Genomic DNA, 23,733 nt, shown 5'->3' with positions numbered 1-23,733 from the left:
GAGATTGGGGAAGAAGTGTTAATCTTGTTCGTTGTGCGAGTGTTTTACTGCTGTTTCTTTCACATTCTATATATTCACTCTTCTGCTTACTTTTGTGTTACTAAAGAAGTCCCCACCCTCTAATTACACAAGCTTTGGGCCCTCGAGAACATAGATTCATCCTTATATCCTAGCAAAGGTCAAAAGCCAAAGGGTCGGCACCCACAAAGAAGGTAAGAACTAGCACATGGGAGTTCACTGCTGCCGGCATGCTTGGCCTCACTCCATCCTGCAAGCCCTGTAGCTTATGTTTAGTTATCATCTCCATCTTATGCAAGAGGAACCTAAAACTTAAATGTAGACCCCTAGACTTGTCTAGACTCCCAAAGCTAGTAAGTGGTAGAATTGAATTCAAGTCCAGATCTCGACCCAGTTCCATGCTTGTGTCTCCCAATGAAGTGCATATCACCCAGCTGTTCACTCTTGGGTCCGTCTGCCATTTGGAGTGAATTGGGAAAAATGGTGTCAGCTGTTACTTAGAATATAGTGAGACACCCTGTTTCCATTGGTGGGAAGAATATTTTTTGCAGATTCCTATTTCAGAAGATGATATACACTTTCTAGTCAGGTCAGCTTTCCCTGTTAACAGTTCCCAAGAAAATAGAAAGATGCTGTCTAGGCCAAGAAGGCTTCTTGGTATTTAGTCCAAAAAACTTGGATCCCAAGCTTATTTGAAAAAACTCATTTTGTGTGGTGTTGTGAGCAGAGGAGTTTTCCACCAGAGTGTTCTGTTGTCTCATCATTTTATCTGTCTATCTCGCTTGTGCAGTTTGACCTCTAGATAAACAACAGCTTGGCCCTGTCAAACTGTGCACTCCCATTTCTGGAAGTAGATTGGGAGCAAAACAGAGCTTGCTAACAATTTCTGTAAAACCGCACCCCCACCCCCATACTCACTGTGTTCTTGACCAAAAGTAAGGTAGAAGAATGGAATCTGAGAGCCAAGAGTACCTAAGCCATCCTCCAGATCACAGAAAGTGTGTTGTAATTTGTGCTCTCAAAGGGGCAGATGCAAAGACTCAATTTCCACCTAGGACATAGATGTATGAGATTTAAAATATTTAAACCTGAAATTTTATATGTCCATGCCTGTTTGCAAGGGTACCTTTACCTTCATTTCTCCTTTCTGTCATTTTGTGCAAAGGAAAGCCCCAGTTAAACATGGTTACACAGAAAATGCACATAGATTGGAGCTGGTGTTTGGTGCAGTGGTTAAGATACCACATCCCATATCAGAGCACTTGGGTTTAAGTCCCCACTCCACTTCCCATCTAGCTTTCTGCTAATGCACACCCTGGGAGGCAGCAGGTGGTGGTTTAAATAGTTGGGTCTCTGCCTACATAAGAGACCCAGGTGGAGTTCTGGGCTCCTGGCTTTGGCCTCACCCAGCCATGGCTGTTGCAGGCTTTTGGAGTGTGAACCGGCAGATGGAAGATAACACTCAGTCTCCTTGTCCCTCCCTCCCTCCCTCCCTCCCTCTCTTCCTCCCTCCCTCCCTCCCTCTCTCCCTCCCTCTCTCCCTCTCCCCCTCCCCCTCCCCCTCTTCCCCTCTCCCCCTCTCCCCCTCTTCCTCTCCCTCTCCCTTTCCCCCACACCACTTTCAAATATTTAAAAATATATATATATAAGTTGATTATTCAGGAGAGAAAAGTTGCTCAACAGCAATAGACTGCTCTTCCAGCATTTGAACCCTGATGCCTGGGGTAGATATACGGTCCTGTTGGACTTGTACACTTTGGAAATAATATATTCTGTCTTGTGAAACAAATCATGCCAGTAGCACATATGTTCCCATCAGGGTGCTTTCTCACCCCCACTTAGCACTTGGCAGTGGACATTACAAAATTCCCAGGCCCTTTGGGGGATTCTGTGTACTTCTCAATATAGTGGCGACCTACGCCCTATTCAAGCCTGTCTGCGTAGGCGTGTGCATACCACCATCTTGACAGTTTCCTAGTGTTAACTTTAATCTTGCTGTTTCTGGTGGGTGGAGGGCAGAAGGAAAGGCCAAAGCAGCAGGCCCTGTTGGATTATTCCTCACTGCCCCTGAATTCAGCCCACCTTCTGAGCAGCTTTCTTCTTTGGGTGGGCTGTGTGTCATATATAGGTCCTTTATGTCAGACTAAGGGAGCAAAAGAACATATAGTGTATTTTATTTGGAATATTGTCAGAGAGCCAGAGTTGTCAAAGGACAAAAGAAATTCAGCCTCTTTGGCTCAGGTTTTATGGAAGTTGTATCTCTGGTGTGTCCATTTTCTTTCCACTGCTGTGCTTTCCTAAGAAAGAGTGTCTTCAGTGTTAGGCCATTTTTTCCTAAGACTTATTTGTAAGTTAATTGTTTGGAATAGAGGATATTTTCCATCAAAACACTGTAATTTTTGTGATTTACATTCCTGGACTAGTTCCAGAAAAGCTATTGTTTCCAATAATTAGAGTAGTTCTTAATATATAGGATGTGTACAGCTGTGCTTCAAATAGAGTGACAAGCTGCAGTGATAAATAAGACACAAATTCTTTTAGAAATACATCAGATTTATTGTAACCCTTTGTTTTATGTTATATATCATTTCAAGTATAGATGCTGACTTGTGGGGCTCCATTTCTTTGTATTAAGATGAGCCTTCTGGAGCAGGCATTCAACCCAGTGGTTACAAAGCCTTTGTGTAGTGATGTGCCCTCACACCAGAGCGCCCGGGTGCAGTGACCAGCTCCAGCTAAGTCTGGCATACTGCCAGTGCAGACCTGGGAGGCAGCCATGATGGCTCAAGGAACTGGGTTCCTGTCTACCACATAGGAGACCTGCATCCTGGCTTCGGCTTGGTCCAGTCAGAACTTGAACCCAGCCGCCCCAGTATGGAATGCCAGAGTCCCAGCTAGCATCTTAATTGCCACTCCAAATGCCTGCCCACTGTGCCTGCATTTTTGAAACCGTAAGTTTAATTTCCCTGGCAGTTGGCTTTATCCTGAGAAGATAACACAAAAGAACCTTAACTTTGACATTTTTACTTTCCAAAATTCTTTTGAGCTACTACAATTCAGAGAACTAATTAGGCCCCGTTAGCATCCTGAGGTGTGTGCATTGTTCCTGGCGTGTTGATGGAAGTTTATTTTGAGTTAAGTAATCAGGTCTTGCCATGTTCATTCTCTGATGAAAGCGTTCTCAGTGAAAAGCTTAAGATAATTAGACTCTCTCTTCATTCAGCATCCAAATCAATGCTGTTTCCTAAACTTAACTCTCCTAACAAGCTGAACCTTTCAGCGAAATAAATAAAAAACCTCCCAATACTAACAAATTTCAAATTTTCCATTTTCTTTTCTACTTAAATCCCAAACACTTTAAAGAGATCTTCCACTAACCCTCTTTCAGCCCATTGCTTAACCATGCCAGCATGCCTTAAAACCCACAAGAAAGCAGAGCTTGTCTTTTTGTGTCTTCATTCCCACCATCTAATACTATGTTTTCTTCAAAAACATAAAATACTACTTTTTTGAACACAAAATTACAAATGCAAATTGCAGCTTAAAGTTCCTTGCCGGCTCTGTGTGCTTGTAGTTGATCCTGTTCGGCCTCCGCAGCCCACTTGGGGGACTCCTGTTGCTGTTCGCAGAGTGTGGGGCAGTTAACTCACTCTGGAGGTTGGGGGGGGATCTGTGTAGGCAGTGCTGCATTGAGGGGGTGGCAGTGCAGAGACGAAAAACACGTCTCTGGCTCAAGGACTTGCTGGTCCTGAGAGAATTCTAAGGAGCTCCAGATTGAATCCAGTGGTTTCCATATGATGGGCTGAGTCCTGGAAGCAGGCAGAGCAGACAACTTGAGTCTCCTGACAGTGTCCAGTTTCCTAGAGGAACTGGCCCCTGGTGGACCAAGCGGGCAGGACTCCCAGTCCTGTGAAGGCAGTGGCCTGAGGCAGGCCTGTGCTGCTAGAACCACCCGTCGAGGAGGGCTTTCATGGGTCCCCTTCCCCTGGGCTGCTTGTCCAGAGGGCAGGTGGACAGGCATTTCCCGGCTGTGAGACAAATGCTATCATCCCCTCACCCCGCCCGCCAAAATCAGCATAATTATAATATTTGGAAAAGAAACATTTGACATTTATGTTTTGGCCCAAAGAGAGTCAAAATATATGGTTTCAATATTAGTAATAACTGAAGAAATTTTATTGCTGTTTTACTTCCTTTGATTTAAAGTTTTAACTTATCAGTAGAAATGTTACTAAGTTTAATTCATTAAGAGCAATGTGTCAAAATCGTTGCAGTGAAATATACTTTTCTTTTAATTTCTGATTCAGTTTCTATTTTATCACAAAGGGATGTAACATTGTTTCCTTTTAATAGAACTTGTCTGTTTCTGTTTCTTTTCATTTTGACTTAGCTTTATGTAGTCTATCCTGACCATTTCTTAAACCTGAAAAGATTTCAATATGTCCTTTGTCACACAGTTATTTGTATTAAATTATTTTGAGTTGTTATTTGTAATTTTCCTATAGGTCTCTCTATAAGACTGCTTGTAATTACAAATGCAGAATAATATTACTTAGCACCTTCTGTAGAGCTCACAGTGTTCCACATGCATTATTACATTAAGCCTCATAACATCCCTGTGAGACAGGGGCCTTTTGCAAGCGATTATGGATTGCTTTGCTGAATCAGCACAGCCTTACAGCATTATGATAAGCTTGGAAAAGATTGAGGTCATGTACTAACTTGCTCTTAGGAAACCCTATATGCAGCCAAATATTTTCCTTGGCAATATAGAGTTGACAACTGCCACTGTTCTGATCACTGGGAAGCCCACTGTCAATTGAGGCAAAATTAAAAACGATAAGCGATGCATCTTGAAAAAGCACATCTAAGACAACATTTACTGCCTTTGAGAGGCAAGTGAATTGTCAGTGGCTTGAGCACAGCATCATCCTCTAGCCCAGACTTTAAGTCTGCAGAGCAAGGCTACCTTCTGCTCTTGCTCCGGCTCTGAGAACTGGGCCTGCCAGCTGTCCTATCAGTCAGCTCCGCCCCTTTATCTGCCTTACCTATAAGCCATCACCTGGCAGACAGGATTTCTAAAAACAGGTTTCTTGTGTTCAAACCGCCCTACTGTCTTTGTGTTGAGGCTAACTTGTATTTCAAAATGCTATTAGATAGTACTTTTCTGAAGTCTTGATGGTAATACAAATCATCTAGCATTTGGAAGCTTAAGTAGGATAATTAAGATTGAAAGTAAGAAGAGTACGTTTTATAAAAATTTTATTATTTGAATGGTTATAGAATATTGAGGAAACATCTTTTTTGGATAATGTATGTAAAACAAAACAAATTTTAAGCCAATTTAAATCCATTAATTTGATAGTAACTTAATTACCTTTTTTCATATTTATAAATAGTGAGTTGTGATGTGTTCCATGGCTTATATGGATGATCATAATTAAACTTTTGAGAATTTTTCTCTTTAGCTTAACAATCAGATAGCCATAGTGCTCACTATATGTTTATCCACTGTGTCTTAAGCTTTCTCATAGACTTTATTGGAGAACTGAGTGTGGTATTTTAAATAAGAGAGTTGTCCTGATGCCTTGCAAGGAGATTTCACTTTTATATAGTCTGCATTTGGCAGCACATAACCAGAATAAAATCTAGGGGATTACTAAGCCACTGCCGGGGGTTGGGGGAGCGAGAATCAGTATTTGCCCCCCCCTAATTTATAAAGTTTACTGGAGAAGTATATGCATAAAGAAAGAAGAGGATTTAGTTGTAGAAAAGGCAGTCACCATACCAAATTTAGGAACCTTTGGAAATGTCAGATGTATGCCTTTGTTAATTTCACATGGATCTCAGAATGCAGATTTTGTGCCAGCAGCAGTTTCTGAGGTCCTAGCTGCCTCCTGCTTTCTGGTTGAGACATGTCCCTTTCTGAGTGAAGCTGACCCTTGTTTTCAGTTGCCTGCTGCTTTAAATAGTTGTGGAAGCTTGGCTGATGATTCACGGCCACTCCTTCTTACGTTAGAGAGAATTCATGCCATAAGGATTTTAAGGGGTCACTTTAAAGATTTGTTTAAATATCTTCCTCTTCTCGCTATGAAATGCAGTTGACTATTGAGTGCACTTTTGACAGAAACTCTTTCTCTAGAATGTTCTTTGAACTTAGGGTACTGTGATGACAATAAATTTCATGTTTCAGCAAATTGGGAAGACCTACTTTGGGATTCTTTCTTAAATACTTCTGGGCTTTTCTTTTCATCTACTGTCTTACCTGATTTCTTACTATTAATAAGGTGATGTTTTTCCACAAACAACAGTTTAGGTTTGCATATTGAAAATTTACAAATAAAATCAAAAATTTTTTTTGTTACATAAGCAAGCTTTGCTCCAGAAAATTCTTTTTATTACAAGTCAGATCCTTTATTTTACCAAGCTTTATTTCACATTTGGTACAGGCAGTTTAAGATGCCATTCCCAAGTGACGGCTATTTTCTAGAACAAGGCCCTGGTGATCTCTGCAGAGAAGATGAATGATTCGTGTTGGCTCTGCCCCTCACGGCACCTTGCCCTGCATGGTCAGAACAGCCTTGGGGGTGCTGGTTCACAAGGACCCGGTTCTCTGAGATAAGCCGATCAGGAGTTGGGGAAGAGGGATAGGACGTCTTTGTATGTAAAATTTGAAGTTCAGAATTAAAACTGTATACAGGTCAGTTAGAATCCTGGCTGCTCCTTTGTTGATGCATCTGGGAAGGCAGCCAGTGATGGCCCAAGTATCTGGGCCCCTGCCACTCAAGTGGGAAATACTGGTGGAATTCCTGTACCTGACTGTTGTGGCTATTTGGGGAGTGAACCAGCAGATGGAAGAGCCCTCCCCTTCTTTCCCTCTCCCTTCCTCTCCCTCCCCTTCTCCCCCTCCCCACCCCTTCCCTTCCTCTCCCCACCTCCCTTCCTCTCTCTCCTTCTCCCTTCCCTTCTCCCTCTCTGTTTCTCTCCCTCCCTCTTGGTCACTCTGCCTCTGCCTTTTAAATAAATAAGTATTTTTTTAAAAAATTAAAACTTTCTGGCCGGCGCCGAGGCTCACTAGGCTAATCCTCCACCTAGTGGCGCCAGCACACTGGGTTCTAGTCCCGGTCGGGGTGCTGGATTCTGTCCCGGTTGCCCCTCTTCCAGGCCAGCTCTCTGCTGTGGCCCGGGAGTGCAGTAGAGGATGGCCCAAGTGCTTGGGCCCTGCACCCTCATGGGAGACCAGGAGAAGCACCTGGCTCCTGCCTTCAGATCGGCTGCAGCAGCCATTGGAGGGTGAACCAACGGCAAAAGGAAGACCTTTCTCTCTGTCTCTTTCTCTGTCCACTCTGCCTGTTTAAAAAAAAAAAAAAAAACACTTTCAAACATTTGAATAGAAGAGATTAAACTTCTGTTTCTGTATGATACAAAAACAATACTTTGTGCTGTGTTCTTTCGCAAAACTTCTGGTTTGGAGAACATAGACCTGTTCTCTTAAACTTCCAGAATCCAGAATTGTATACTTTCATCCCATCTCTTCTTTTTAGACTCCTGGAGGATAAACCCAGCTTCCTTTCTCCAAACTGGGTTTCTTTGGGATAAGTATGTAAATCCTTTTTAGGTTGATTATTTGTGTTGTGTGTGTCAACTCTTAGATAGCCTCTTCCTACACATATTTCCTAACGTGAAAAACGAAAACAGCCCTTGTGAACCAGGCAGAATATGAAACATACAGAAAAGCACTAGCAAAACAAAATAAAAAAAAATAGCAGTTTGCAGAATCACAGGATATAGTAAACTGTGCATCTATTAATTATCCAAAGTGCCTGAATGCACTCAAGACTAGACCTCCTCTCATACAGCCACCTGCTTTTTTCTGTTTCCTCCGTAAGTGTTCTAGGAATTTACCTAGCTTGGGTCTTAGCTATCAGTTTGCTGAGTTGATCTCGACTGAGCTGGATTCTTAGCTGCTAGAGGTTTCTGCCTATGGGAGATTTCAGTGATTGTCAGATTGTAGAAGTTTCTGGAGACAACTTCCCACCTGCTGTGTACCCTGGTCCTTTCTGGTCCCTGCCCACCAAGAACTCTCGCCTTGTCCACAGACACTGTGCATTCGCCTTAGCCACTTCCTTTGTTCTTGTGGATTCTAATGGCCTTGAGCCCTGGGGGACCTGCCCTCCCCTCAGCCCCAGGCTGAAGTACTACATGCATCTGCTCAGACTCCTCATACTGTTCCATGTCTTGCTTTTCTCAACTAGGATGATATGATTTGGCGTAATTTAATGTTTCAGGTCCCTAAATTGGATGATTCTATACTCTGTTATCAGCTTTTTGCATTAGGTACTTTAAATTGAGAACACCTGCTTTTTAAAAAGCACACCAGTGAGGCCCTCCCATGATTGCCCAAGCGAAGGCTAGAACGAGGGAGCTGGGAATAGATGGCACAAGCACGAGGGAGCTGGGCATGTTACCCTCCCCCTGGTGCTGTTAGCGTCGCAGCAGGGGCGGAGAAGTGCATGTACACAGCTTGTTGTACAGTCCCTGTGCAGCGGCAGTGGGTTCTGTGTCCATAGGGAGAAGCTGCAAGGAAAAGATGGGAGGAAAACGTGGTGACAGAAGAGCAAGCAGGGCTCAGAAGTGGATCGAGAGGAGAATCAGAGAGCAGGATGCCCGCCCCCACAAAGGAGGACTCAGGGTGTGCAAGAGTGGCCCTCAGAGAGACAAAGGAAGCCTGGGCACCAGATGGCTTTCAGGCCTTCTGTGTGCCAGGAGGCACCTTGCAGGTAACCACTGTGGAAATGATGTGCAGGCCTGAGCATGACGCCGTGGGGGCTGCATGGACGGGGCAGCTGGTGGCCCGGCCAGGCAGGAGGCTAAGGGGAGCTGGGGTAAGGAGCCTCCTCCCCCTCTGCCCTTCTTGCCTGCACTTTCCTCGGACATCTTCATGGCACTCAGCTCTGTTTCTGTCGTGGGCTGAACAGAGTGGAGGAAGGCGAGAACCCCTCCCAGCTTCTGCAGGGATTCCAGCCCTGCCTCTGACTAATCACACTTTGAACCCCCACCCCCCGGCTCAGGCCTAACTGTTTCTCAGAGGCGGAGGTCTTTCCCAGCACACTTTGTGGGAGGGACTAGAAACTCAACAAAGCTGTCCTCTGTGCTGGATCCCAAGGCAGATGTGACAATTTGTAGAACTCCCCCTGGGTAGGTTTATTTTCTTAAGAGCTGTGAGTAGTTGGGGAAACCCCAGGGGCTGATAAAAAATTCCCATGATGCCCAAACTACTTTTTTTTTTTTTGAAGCAGATTGCAGCTTCTTGATGAGAATCTCCATTAATGAAGTTTTTTTTTTTTTTTTTCTCTGCATCTCTCAGGTGCTTCAGAAGGTGCGTTGGTGACTTTTCTCCCTTCCAAATACTCTCCCCCATGGCCTGGCCACCATGGGAGTTAACCTAATGCCCTTAGCACACGTGATCTTATTTTTTCTCACCACAAGCACGAGGTACACTCTGCCTAATACTTTGACTCCATAAATCAGAGTCCTAAACCTTCAAGGAGGCATGTGTGATTTTTTTTTTTTTATTTGAAAGAGTTACAGAGAGAGGTAGAGACAGAGAGAGAGGTCTTTGTCTGCTGGTTCACTCCCCAAGTAGCTGCAACGGCCGGAGCTGAGCCAATCTGAAGTCAGGAGCAAAGAGCTTCTTCCAGGTCTCCCACGTGGGTGCGGGGACCCAAGGACTTGGGCTATCTTCTGCTGTTTTCCCAGGTGCATTAGCAGGGAGCTGGATCAGAAGTGGAGTAGCCAGGACTTGAACTGGCGCCAGTATGGGAGTCTGGCACTTCACGCAGTGGCTTTACCTGCTACACCACAGTGCCGGCCCCATGTATGATACTTTGATCCCAGCTAAACTGAAACTGATTTCATCTCCAGCTGTGAGACTGTGAGCATTATTAATACAGTAATTATTGAGCACCCACTATGTTCCAGACATTGAATGAGTAGACACTTCTTACAGCCCAGAAGCCGACAAAGCAGTGAAGGGGGCAGATACGGAAGCAGATTCTTTCAAAGTGTTATGGTAATGACAGGTACAGGGCATCAAAGAAACCCAGCAGGGGCCTGACATAACTGAAATGAGCTTTCTGGAGCTGTCATAGGATCTTTATTTGGGTGGGGGGTGGGGACAGGTAGAGTGGACAGTGAGAGAGACGGAGAGAAAGGTCATCCTTTTTCTGTTGGTTCACCCCAAAGTGGCCACTGCGGCCAGCGCACCACGCTGATCTGAAGCCAGGAGCCAGGTACTTATCCTGGTCTCCCATGGGGTACAGGGCCCAAGGACTTGGGCCATCCTCCACTGCACTCCCTGGCCACAGCAGAGAGCTGGACTGGAAGAGGAGCAACCGGGACAGAATCCAGCGCCCCGACTGGGACTAGAACCCCGGGGCACTGGCACCACCGGCGGAGGATTAGCCTGTTGAGCCGCAGTGCCAGCCTCGTCATAGGATCTTAGAAGAGAAGGAGTAGAAGGGCATCTGTGCCAGTAGAGCATTCTGGGGGAGTAACTAAAATCTTGACACAGAATAGAGCACTGGGGAGGTCAGTATTCTGGGGTGTGCTGTGGCAGTGGTGGGAGATAAGGTTTGCTGTGCCGCTAAACTGATTAGTGATGTGGAAAGTAAAATATTTACACTAATTAGAACAAAGTCTTCTGGAAGATTTTAGAAAGAACTTTTTATATGTGATTACTAAATTTTAACTTCTCTGTCAGTACTTCATTAAGTATTCCTACAGTATGATTTTGTTGGCCTTGCATTTGAGCCAGCATATGTATTTGAAGGAGATTAAATCTAAAACACTTTTATAACGTAACCTTTCGAGAGGCTACTGTACCCTTCTGAGCTAATGCTGAACAGAACTTCATCTCACTTCCCATTTCTTTCTCACCCAGTGATTTGTTTCTGCTGCCATCATCTACTCTCAGTCTCACATTTCAGCCTCCTAAACAAATTGTGACTCCTGCATTTCCTTCTTCACACAACTCCTAATGCCTCAACTAGCTGCGCCCAATGAATGAATTAGACGTCCTGAAAGTAAGCAGTCTTCTATTCTGTTTGGCCTCCATCTCTCCATACTCGGTTGCTGTGGAAATGCAGTGGAGACACACCCGCATCACACGGGGGCGGGGCTGGGCTGCCATGAGGAACTTTGTGATGTGCACTGCTGGCCTGTCGGTTTGTGAACGGGTAGCACTTTGGCAGCTATGTGTGCAGGGCTTCTTTCGGTGTCTGTGTGGTTTGCCAAGGGCCTGGTTGGTTGGTTTGTTGGTTTTCTGCTGTGATTAGCCTTTAAATGTGAGTTCCAGTAGGGCTTGAGCTGTGAAGCCTAGGAATTTAGGTTATGTGAAAGAGAGATTTTGGACAAGTGTCACCTGGCTTACTCCTCTAAAAGATTATCCACCGTCCGTCTTACCTATCAAATTCAGTATTGATAGGCAATATGTGAAGTGGGGTACTAAATAAAAATATATATGAGTGACAGCAGGATGAATAATAGTGAGCTCTGGGGAACGGAAGCGTGTTCTCAAGCCACTTACACCCAGGGTCTGCCCTGGCTGTTGCCCCCCTCCCCCTTGGTAAGTGCACTGCATTAATTTCAGAAGTAGGCCTACTTGTCTTAAACTTGCGACATGATTGTTGGTTCTGTTTAAGTAGCCAAGTGTTGGCACTGATGAAAATGAGACCAAGTATATTGCTTTCCCTGAAGCAGAGAGTGCGAGAGGGTGTTGCTGGGTGGAGATGGCCTGGAGATTGGTTAATTCCGCCGTTTCTTCACGCCGAAGGGAAATCATGATATGTTAACAAGAAGCTCAGTGTCGGAGAGGGAGAGGGAGGCAACTTGGAGCTTAGGTTCCTCCCACTACTAAAGAAAGTGCAGCTGCGCGTCTTTAATATGCACGGCAGGAGATTTCAGCAGCTTGATGATATATAGTGCATTAATGCTGAGAAGATACACACATTTGGAGAGCACAGGAAGGGCCCTGTGTTTTCATGTGAGCAGAATGCTTCCTAATGAATAAGAATGTGCTGCTGGCTTCACAGAGCCATATGGCAGCTTTTCTAATTTTAGTTGGGTGCAGATGCATAATTCTCTCGTTTTACCTTCTAGAACCTTTAAGATGCTGCATAACTTTTCCTGTAGTACTGAATCTATAGTGCTTGTCCAGAAACTGCCTGTCTGTTCCAGGGATGCCCTGGCTCTGTGTGGCTCTTGCTGCTGCTGCATGTCAGAGTCGCTTCACCTGAACCCTCCTGCTCCTCAGTGCCAGAAAAGAGGGCACTTGTGGATGGACTCCCAGCAGAGACTTAAAATTTGTTGTGGAAGTGATTAGATTTGCATTTGACATCGGTCCACTGGAAAAAACTGGTAGATTTCTGGATGAGTGGTTTCTACTCATTGTGAAACAGGAGAATTAATTATTCAACCTGCACAAAGCACCAGGTTCCGTTTTAGCTAAAGACCTTTATGTTTCAAATAATACTGTTTCAGTGAAGGCAGCCACGCTCTGGCTTGACCAGACCTAACACTAACGCCATTGGCCCTCCGTGCCAGGGGTGTGTAAGCCCAGGCAGTGCCAGAATGCCTCTGTGCTGTCTCCCTCAGCTCATCTGGACAGCGTGAGTGAGACATGGTTAGGTTCAGACTTTCTAACGACAGACTTAATTTCCACACATTTTCCACAGTCTCTTCAGATGATCCCCAGGAAAAAGAAGGAAGTATCAGCCTCTACTCTAATGACAATATCCTGCTGTCCCCACAACGGGCAGACATGAAACGGCATTTAGGTTTCTAAGTAGTCAGCGGTGGCTGCCACTGCTGCCACTGGAGTTGGGACAATTATGTGGCTGTCCCTGGAGCCAGGACTGCCCACCTGGGAATCAAGAGGGCTCTGTTCACTAATGCTCTGTGGAGAGTCTTTGAGTGTATGTTCTTAGCTTAGTTACTTGACAAATAGACAGGACTCACTGATAGGAGACTCAATATGTTAACAACAACAACAAAAATCAATGAGTAATAAATTTGAAGAATGTATAAAAGTCTTTTTAAGAAATGTCACTTCATAATTTTAAAATGTCTAATTCTGCTTTTCTTAAGATACATTAATTTTTGCCGGAATCAGTTTCTGATTTGTTGCTATTCTCACCAGAAAACTGGAATTTTACTTTCAAATTTATGCCTATACATGCCAATGATAAAGAGCAATTTAATCCAGCTGCTTCAAAAAATATGTTTTTCCTTGCATTTTAAAGTCAGTTCTATTTCTAGAGATGATATGCTTCCCTGTTCACCTTTCCTTTTGTTCTGAGAGCAAACACGAATAATAATTACTTATGGAAAAAAAACATATGGAATATAATACTAATGACTTTTCTCCAGTTTGTGGTGTGACTCATCTCAACATGGTCCCTGAAGAGCTGGGGTTTTGTTCTTTGCTTTTAAACTGGAGATCTAATTAATGGGTATTGGGTTTCTGGAGTGCAGGCAAATGGAGGGGGGGCCCTGGGAGGGCCGCTTCTGGAGCACCTCCCCGGGCAGGAGAGGACGGGCCGGGCGCCAGGCGCAGCCTTGGACAACCTCTCCCGTCAGGGCTCTGCACCTGGAGAACTCTGCTGCGGAAAAGATCATAGCTGTGATTTTTAAAATCTTTCTGGAACTGAAGAAGAAAAGCAGGAGAATTGTTATTTTTGTTCTTATTATCTTAGGTTGTATTCTTCATCCAAAAAAAAAAGTAACTTAGTGGTTAAAGTAGAGCAGGAAGGGATGGTGAAGTCCAGGCCTGGAGGAGCATGCTCTTCTCAGGCTCTGAAAATGTAACTGTATCATCTCTGGCTCTGATTGGAGAGCCCGGCTGTAACGCGGAGACCTCCTCAGGGGTTTGATCCTGTGAAACTCTGAGCCTCGCTTTCTGCTACTGACTTTACTGAAGGATATTTTGGTAGCTATTTTTATGGCTAATGGATGTAAAATATAGAAAACTAAATATAGCTTGTGACCGCTGTGAAAACGGCCTAATTTAAGATTATTAAATAGTGCGTTTTACTGTAGTGATGCTGTACTTACAGAAGTATAAATATATCTAAACATGTAAGCTTATTTATATCTGGTGCATAAAAATATCAGTGTATGTCCAGTTAACATGCTAGTGCAGCTCAGAGGAGCCCTGCACATCTTCCCCCTGCCCTGCCCTGCCCTGCCCTTCCTCCTCCTGTTCCAAGACTCAGCTGAACATGGACAGCGGTGGACATTACTTCCTGAAAGGTGCCCAAAGAATATAAATTCAGAGCCAGTTTAATTTAGATTCCAATTACATTGGTAAAGCCATATTTCTGAGGGTTTTCTATCACTTCACATTATTGATTTTTTTCCTTTTTTAATAGTGAGAAATGTTCAAAGCGCAAATTCAATAGAGAATTGAATAGATGACAAATTAGCTAGAAAATACCTCTATTCCACACATTCTTGTGAGAGTAGGAGTGAAAAGCTCTGAATTCTTTAGCCTGTGTCTCTTATTTATTTTCTTTATGCATAGTGAAAATTTCCCATCTCTTAATATATGTAAATAACACTTAGGTACATATGGTGGCATTTTTAGAAAGTTACACTACAGACTCCTATGGAGTTTTCTTTCAGATCACGTGTTCCATTAATAGAATCCCACATTGATGGCTGGCGCCATGCGACTCACTTGGCTAATCCTCTGCCTGCGGTGCCGGCACACCAGGTTCTAGTTCTGGTCAGGGCGCCGGATTCTGTCCCGGTTGTCCCTCTTCCAGGCCAGCCCTCTGCTGTGGCCAGGGAGTGCAGTGGAGGATGGCCCAAGTGCTTGGGCCCTGCACCCTCATGGGAGACCAGGAGAAGCACCTGGCTCCTGGCTATGGATCAGTGTGGTGCGCCGGCCGCAGTGCGCCGGCCACGGTGGCCATTGGAGGGTGAACCAACGGCAAAGGAAGACCTTTCTCTGTCTCTCTCTCTCACTGTCCACTCTGCCTGTCAAAAAAAAAAAAAAAAAAAAAAAGAATCCCACATTGATATGTGAAAATTTTTGTTGCTTTCATTTTCAGTGAGGTCACTCAAGCCCCTGCTTGGGCACACTTTTGCTGCCACTTATTCCTTCCCATAGGCTTTCAAGGCCAAACCGAGATTTCTCCATGGCCATCTGTTTCCGTGTTGCTGTCCATTTGCACCTCTGGCCAGATCCAGCTCAGTTACAGTGTATGTGAAAGGCTTCCAGCTACGTCCCGCAATTTCCCTCTCTTCTGTGAACTTAAAGTTTGGTTCCTTGCAGTTTAGCTATGTGTCACTGTCATTTGGTTCTGGAGTAAGCATGTCACCCTCCTGGCTAAAGTGTGACTCCTCTGCTGACAAGGACTGTTCACACCCCTTCCACTGGGTGCAGAGCCCTGGCTGCGCTGGAGGTCAGAGGCTGTGGATTCATCCCCATGGAACTGTTCTGTTTCCTCATGTCAGCTCAGATAAGGCCACTCATCCTCTGTCACTGGTATTGGCGGCTGCTTTTTCCTTTTAAAGATTTACCTTTAAAAGTCGGGGGCCGGTGTTACGGCTTAGCAGGTTAAGTTCCAGTCCTGGCTACTCCACTTCCTGATCACCTACCTGCTAATATGCCTGGAAAGCAGCAGGAGATGGCCCATGTGCTTGGGCCCCTGTACCCACATGGGAGACCCAGATGGAGCTCCTGGCTTTGGATGGGCCCAGACCCAGCTATTGTGGCATTTGGGAAGTGAACCAGCGGATGAACCAGTGTGTGTGTGTGTGTGTGTGTGTGTGTATAAAACAGTGTGTTTTAGGGCGGCACTGAGGCTCACTAGGCTAATCCTCCGCCTTGCGGCGCCGGCACACCAGGTTCTAGTCCCAGTCGGGGCGCCGGATTCTGTCCCGGTTGCCCCTCTTCCAGGCCAGCTCTCTGCTGTGGCCAGGGAGTGCAGTGGAGGATGGCCCAAGTACTTGGGCCCTGTACCCCATGGGAGACCAAGATAAGTACCTGGTTCCTGCCATCAGATCAGCGCGGTGCGCCGGCCACAGCGCGCCAGCCGTGGCGGCCATTGGAGGGTGAACCAATGGCAAAGGAAGACCTTTCTCTCTCTCTCTCTCTCTCTCTCTCTCACTGTCCACTCTGCCTGTCAAAAAATAAAAATTAAAAAAAAAAAGTGTGTTTTGCTGCTAGGAAGAATTTTCAGAGTGGTTATTATTTTCATCCAACCTGTACAGTAGTGCTCCAAACACTTGTAATGCCCTTATCCTAAATTGTAAAGACCTGAAAATCAAATTCTGTGCAGGTTTGTGGTGATCCTGCATGCTTTTTGATAAAAGTCGAAGGCCCTTTCCTTGGGCGCGTTGCTAGAGTGTTTAGGATGCTCCAGCATGAGGACTTAGCAGTGTTCAGGAGCCTGCCTGATTGAGTTGTGCACGTGCTAATTGATGATTACACATCCTCAGAAAGATGCCCTGATTCTCAGAGTACAAACGTCTAACAAAGTCCAGTGATTGTCTCTAAAAAACTGGGCAGTAGATTATCACAAACATCATTGTTTTGTATTGATTTTGCCCTAAAACTCAGCGTTGGTGCCGACATCTCAGAAAGCAGGAATTGGCTGCCGTGGTGATGGCAGAACATTCTATGAGAAACAGCCTGGTGGCTCTTGCAGTCGGTGATAGGTTTAGGGTTGCCTTTCTGATGAGCAGCTGTTGCCTCACATCTCCCTCAGCATCAACCTCAATTAAGCCCATTCTTTAAGAATTATAAACAACTGATTGTAGCAGTGGAAGAATAGAACATGGGGCCTGAGAAAATGCCAGATGCCTTGAAGCTTACTATCTCTGGTAAGACAGGATGGTTCATCACCTAAGACCAGCTCCCGGGAACACTTTCCACTGTTACTTGACCTTGTCCACCTATCCAGTTCCTCTCCCTCTACCCTCGGAGGCCGGCAAGGCTGGCAGGGAAAATCTGTTCCCTCCCCATGCACTTCTACTCCACTTAGTCCTGTGGGAGTAAGTGCCAGTGGGGACCTAGTCTGTCGGGCAGCCACCAAATGTGTGGTGAACGCCTGCTCTGCAGCAGGGACAGTGCTGGCTGTTGGGGATCCAGGTGCGCACAGCACCTGTTGGTGGAGGTGGCCTCCTGTTCCATGACTCCCCTGCATCAGGATGGAGAATGGGACCTCCCTCCTAGAACCCATATCAGAATCTCCTGCAGAGCCCTTGCAGTCTACAAGCATGTTCCCACTGCAAATTCTCATGGACCCTTGCCGGGAGGGCTGCTTCTCCTGGGAGCCCGTCACTGCTGCTCTGTGAGATTTCACTGATGGCACAGCATTACCCCAGTGGGTAGTTAGGAAGCAGGGGGAAGACTGAAAATCTCTCTTCTTTGGTTTTCAATCCTCTGCTCCTACACATTACTGCTAGCACACAAAAAGCAAAAAAATAATAATAGTCATAATCATAATCATAATCATAATGGAATGACAGTGCAGTGGGACCACATAAATCTCTGCAAGACCTGTTGCATGACTTTTGGTTGGTGAAACCCAGGGATCCCCAGGTCTGAGGCATGTCGGGGCCTGCTCAGGGCAAAGCTGTGGGGTTTTCCCAGGCCCTGTGCACCTCGTAGGAAGCTCCACAGAGAGCAGCATGGACAGCGGTCCTGAGGGAAACCGAGCACAGCTCCTAAAGCAAACATCCTCGGGGGATGCGAGGAAGCGGCAGGCGATGGTGCAAGTTCTACCCCTGGCCTGGTAGGTGGAAAAGCAAGCAGAACCTGAAGGGAAACCCGCAGCCTTACAGAGTGAACCAAACTACACAACAGGCCCCAGTGTCCATCTGTATATTATCTGTTTGGCAATGAAGAAAAGATTATTTTTACAGAAAGTTAAGGGTGAGTGTCCTGTGTAATAACTGGCTGAGTCAATCCCACAGCTGGGGCACCGGAGACATTCCCTGCCCTGGGAAGGACAGACTGAGGGAATGGGCCGGGACCACGCCTGCAGGTGGAGCCAAAATGAAGGGACTGGCCACGACGAAGAGCTAGGGAAGGCAGCGGCAAAAGAAGGCAGTGAGCGAGGACGAGCAAATGTGCACAGTCCTGAGTGGAGAAGCTGCCAGCGATGTCCTCTCTCCATGTTGTAGGCAGTCCCCAGTCCGTGGGTCTAAGGAGGCAGCTCAGCAATGTGGCAGAGTAGTTGAAAGGGGGGATGTGGTCTGCTCATCATGAGCAGTAAGAGAATTGCTGCGTGTGAAAGTAAGGAAGAACGAACAAATCAAAACACTATGTGCCACTGGGAAGTTACATCTGTAAGCGGCTCTGTAGTTTCTAAAGTGTGTGTGTGTGTGTGATTTATTTTTTATTTATTTGAAAAGCAGAGTTACAGAGAGAGGAAAAAATACATATTCCATCAGCTAGTTCACTACCCAAATGGGCTCAGTGGCCAGGGCTGGCCCAAGCCAAAGCCAGGAATTTCTTTTGCGTCTCCCATATGCGTCAAGCACTTGGGCCATCCTCTGCTGCTTTCCCAGGTGCATTAGCAGGGAGTTGGATCAGAAGTGGAACAGCCAGGTCACAAATTGGCACCCAAATGGGATGCTAATGTCACAGGCAGAGGCTTAACCTGCTACTCCACAACGCTGGCCCATAAAGTGGGTTTTACATTTTGTCCCGATTACTCTTTGTAGAATGCATGCTGTGCAGGAGGCAGATAAGGAATCTGATGCCTTGGAAAGCTGGGCTGACTTGCTGAATCTTAACTCTGCCGAGTGGCTAAGTTTAGAGTTGAACTACGCAGGTTATCTTTCCTGATCAGTGTACCTTGTGGAAGCTCTCCACCAAGGAACTGACAAAAATTGGACAACCTGCATAATTTCCCTTTTCTAGGTTTTAAAATACAAATTAGTCTTTACATATTTTGAAAATAACCGTATGAAATATTTTTCACAAAGAAAGTTATACCCAGGTCATGGAAGAATGATTCTGAGTGCGAAATTGGTCCAGTTTTCTTTTGTGTGTGGGTAATGACAATGAGAGCCTGCAAGCTAAACAGGGATGTAATTTATTCAACTACAAATAATCGGCACATTGCTTTGTACTGTTTCATAGGGAGTTGTTGATGTGTGTCTGTTATGCTTTAAACTTTTTCAGTATTCTTGAAATAGCTTGTTTGCACAGATGCTGGGAAAGATGTCTCTCTTAGGGCCGACATTGTGACACAGTGGGTTAGGTCACTGCCTGTGTCACTGGCATTCCAGTCCCAGCCATTCCACTTCCAGTCAGATCCCTACTAATGCACCTGGGAAAGCAGCTGTTTCCAAGTGCTTGGGCTCTGCTACCATGTGAGAGACCTGATGGAATTCCAGACTCCTGTCTTCATTCTGGCCTAGCCCTGGCCATTGCTGCCATTTGGGGAGGGAACTAGCAGATGGAAGACCTCTCTTCTTGTCTCTCTATAACTCTGCCTTTCAAATAAATAAGATAAATCTTTAATTAAAAAAAAAATGCTGGGGCTGGCACTGCGGCATAGCATGTAAAGCCACTTCCTGCAGTGCTGGCATCTCATATGGGCGATGGTTCGGGTCCCGGCTGCTCTACTTCTTTGCAGCCAACTGGGGAGTGAACCAGTGGATGGAAGGTTCTCTCTCTCTCTCTCTAACTCTGACTTCCAAGTAAATAAGTCAATCTTTAAAAAAATACATCTCTTTCTTTGAGCATTTTCACAAAATAGGCTCATTCTGCAATGGAGTGTCTTCACAGGCCTTGTGGGCCTGAAAGCTGCCTTGCACATTTCGATCCAAGGGTATGTTTTATGCACCCCGTCCTAGGAAAAACAACCACTGAAATTGTTTGCATGCCTCTGATGGGGGCCCCTCCCTTCTCCTTTAAATCTTGAAGCACCTTGAACAAGTTAGGGACCAAATCCTTCCTGATCTATGACTGTGAGTACAAGTGGAACAATAAAAGTCAAGGCAGACATTGTTGTGTGTCACATGGGAGCAGCCATAGCGAGTGAGGACTCCTTGTCATTTCCTCACATGTGCACTACTACATTGCTGGTTATGCTTCTCAGTTCCTTTATCCTAGTTTAGGGAATCTCTTGAGTAGAAACTAATTGTGCCATAGTATATAATGATTTTGTAGTCCAGAAAAAACGACTGTCAGGGACTAGCACGAAACCTCTAAACTCATTTTCTCAGCAGCCTGAAAGGGGATCCAAGCTATAGGTTCTGGGGTGAAGAGTTAAATGTTCTTGCTCCTGCTTCCAGCAGTCTCTCCCCTTCAGGGGCAGTGGGGCCAGGTTCTAACTTTTATAGCCACATCCAATCCCACTAGAGATTTTGCAAATCAGTACAGTAAAAATATTTCTGTGTTACACTGTCTTTGGAATGGCCCTGCCGTTTACTTGCGCCTCTGTTTATTGCAGAGAAAGCAGCAGCTGCCAACATAGATGAAGTGCAGAAGTCCGACGTGTCGTCCACCGGGCAGGGTGTCATCGACAAGGATGCGCTGGGGCCCATGATGCTGGAGGTAGCTAGTGCCTTCCATCTCCTCTGCTGGTTTTGTCCCTCTTCACACACTTACACTTGATTTCAGGTGCAGGCGATTGAAAGAGAATCCACCTACAGACCTCGTGAGCTTACTAGTATGGACGTATGTATCTCTCCGTGTTCCGGCTCCTCCTTCCACCATGCCTATGTTTGAAATCAGCAATATATAGAATTAAATGAAGTAGATTAGAACAGAGATTGACAGGTTCTAAGCACCAGTTGAGTATTCATTATGGAAAATCATATTCACAAATCATATTAAATTCCGTGATGTTTTAGTTTGAAATGTTTCCCTGAATTTTAAATTGTATGTGTGCTATGTACATATACCTATGTATAAAGGTTAAAATTTGAAGACTAAAGAGGGAGTTAAAGCTTTTTATTTATGGTCCTTCAGACTAGCTTATTTGTCTTTACATAAGGATGAAAATTTAAATAACAGGCAGAACTTTTAAGATAAGCCTAAGAGTAACAATGGTTGGTCTTAACTGCCCATATTTTATTGACCTTAGGCAGCTTTATGACTGTCTAGAATTTGTAAAGTCTACTTTTCCTGTTTTACTAACTAGTACTAAACACCAAATGCTTTACCATATCTGTTCCAAAATAAAAATTCAAAGTATAGGCTACAGTAAGATGAGGAGGAAAAAAATGGCAGTGACTATATACCAGTGGAGAAGCCCTCAGACATAAATTATATCGTCTGCGCTCATGAGAAGCTGCCGCTGAGAGGTCCTGCGTGGCCAGCAGCGATGCAGGCTTGTCGTCGTGGAATTGGCTGGCTGCAGCAGCCGCACGCAGAGAAGAGAGATGGATTTTTAAACCAAAGATAACCAAAAGTCTCTCCACCTTGTTGCCTTTTTTTTTTTTATTTCATCTATCAGATGACTTTTATTATTAGAAAAATCCCATCCTAATTCTGTGAAAATGCAGCCACTAACTGGGGGCAGGGAGGACATATGAAGATCATGTGGCCTAGGCTTTGTATTTAGAAATGGCAGAGTCCACTCCCTGGGCCGGACCTGCTGGCCAGAAGTGCTGGGCCTTGTTTATCTTCTCTTGAATCACTGGCTTGAAAACATTCAACCCCAATTTCTAGGGAAAAAACAAAACACACTTAACCTGATTTTCCTTAGTCAACAAGGCAGTGGGAGGCCGGAGAGTTCTGCTTCCTGCTCCATTCTTAGAAGCAGGCAGTGAATAATAGTACAGCCAGGTGCACTGAGTAGACTTCCATGAAACAGTGGGTAAATCCCTCTGGAAAGAACTTGTCATCGTAAACGAAGCATTAATTTGACAACTGTGGTAGTCTAAACTATTACAGTAGAACAGTGTCCCTTCATCTGTGTTTATTCCTTAGATCTAGGATGTGGGGGACAGAGTGGAAACTCCCACAAAGACCTGAATTTTCTAAACAGTACTCGGAGTAACCACAAAGCTGTGACTCAGACCCTTTGCAAGGGAGCCCATTAATTTTAAAAATCAGATTGATATTGTCAGTGAATCTGATCGCATGAAACAGAGCCAACATGTTTGCTGTTTCAAAACAGTCTTCTGAGGATTCAGTGCATTGAGCAAGCACCTGTGCAGCAGGACTTGCGTGCTGAATACGTAAAGGAGGTAACGCTGAACTCCAGTGACTAATGGCTTGAATTTAAATCTGTACCCCTGTTTACGTGTAGTCATTGAAGCAGAGAAAGCATGTTCTCGTGGAGCCGCTCCTGGGCACAGATGCACACTCATGCTTACATCATTGCATAGTGGTTGCTAGGCAGCAAAACCAAATGTCAGCTCTTTTCATCAGAGAATATCACAGTGAGCTTAAAGAAAACACAGTTCTATGAGTCGAAACAGTTTATTCTTTCAGTTTTACCACACCACAAGCCGGTCTTTTTACCATGGTGCAAAACAATAGGAAGCAACATGTACTTTCAAAGTGGCAGAAGCGAATGTGTTTATGAAAATTGCTGTCAATTGTGTATCAGAAGCAGGGAGTTTCAAAGGGACACTTGGAATATAACTCCTTCTGATCCCCTCTGCTGGTGCACACGCTTGCACATGGTCTTCCAGAGCTGTTGCCAGCCTGCTATGGAAGGCACTGATGTGTAGTCTTGCGTGGACCTGCCTGTGGCTTATACCACTGAGAAAACCTGACAGTATCCAGGGAAAGCTTTTAAAAGCCAACTGAAATTACATCAAAAACAGAAAAACTTTCCACTAGTGCCTTATGGGCAGTCCTTATTTGAGATCACTTTGTTTTATTTTTGGATTGTTTAGTTTTAATAATACTATAAAAATAGAATTAAATTAGTCAAAGTTGGAGTCCATTCAAAGATAGCTCACAAACTAGGAGCTTGTTAAATTATAACTTTAGGAAAAGTCAAATTAGGGAAAACATAAACACTTTAGTCCTCATCCCCACTCTCTTACATGGGTGCATACATGTAACATTCTTGTTAAAAATAGTGATAAGTGAGTATTGTGGAGAGACCAAGTGGCAGAAGCTGGCTCCATTAGGTGGCTGTGGCCCTAGGTATGACTGATCAATGTCAAGCCCTTTCTAGTCCTGATCACCCAACCTGTCCATAAAGCAGAGCTCTGACAAGCAAGGAGGAGACAGTCCCTGAACCCTGGCCCTCCATCTCCAGTGCACAGACTGGGGCAGATACTGAAGGCAAGCCCTGGGGCTCGGAGCTAAAAGCCTGAGCTTGGGGGTCAGTCCATGCAGATTCCTGTCCAGCACTGCCACTCTTGTAACATCTTGGGTCACTTAACCCCTTGTTGAGCCTCGATTGTCACTTAAGTAAATTGCAAATATTAAAATGACCCACTCCCTGGGTATTGCTACTAACTGTGCTTCCTGAATGATCCTAGACCTTTGTCTCTTCACTAGACTGGGATGATGCAAAGAGGACAGCTAGGAAACTGTTGAAGAAGCGTGATGATGGTATTTAGGGGATGTGTGTTCATCTGGATAGCAGGTGATAAACAAGGGCACAGTTCTCGAAACCTACAGTGTTGGAGCTCCCCAGAAGTCAGAGACACTCCGAGACCCTTTCCATGTGCAAGCATAACCGACAATGAAAGATCGATGTTTCTCCAAAGGTCTAAGAC

At 45.1% G+C, this 23,733-nt stretch overlaps 1 protein-coding gene across 19 annotated transcripts in view; it reads left to right on the top strand.

The window, feature by feature from the left end:
* The window catches only part of NCOA2 (nuclear receptor coactivator 2), a 299,416-nt gene that overhangs the window by 207,704 nt on the left and 67,979 nt on the right, over positions 1–23,733 (top strand). For all 19 annotated transcript variants that reach the window (XM_070075148.1, XM_070075149.1, XM_070075153.1 and 16 more), the window contains one exon: positions 20,496–20,599. In XM_070075148.1, coding sequence (XP_069931249.1) covers positions 20,496–20,599 — 104 coding nt within the window. The remainder of the gene's footprint in view (positions 1–20,495; positions 20,600–23,733) is intronic.

Source organism: Oryctolagus cuniculus, chromosome 6 (assembly GCF_964237555.1).
Source record: "Oryctolagus cuniculus chromosome 6, mOryCun1.1, whole genome shotgun sequence".
Classification (NCBI taxonomy): Eukaryota; Metazoa; Chordata; class Mammalia; order Lagomorpha; family Leporidae; genus Oryctolagus; species Oryctolagus cuniculus.
The sequence above is the reverse complement of the archived record's forward strand: the minus strand, read 5'-3'. Positions and strand labels throughout refer to the sequence as shown.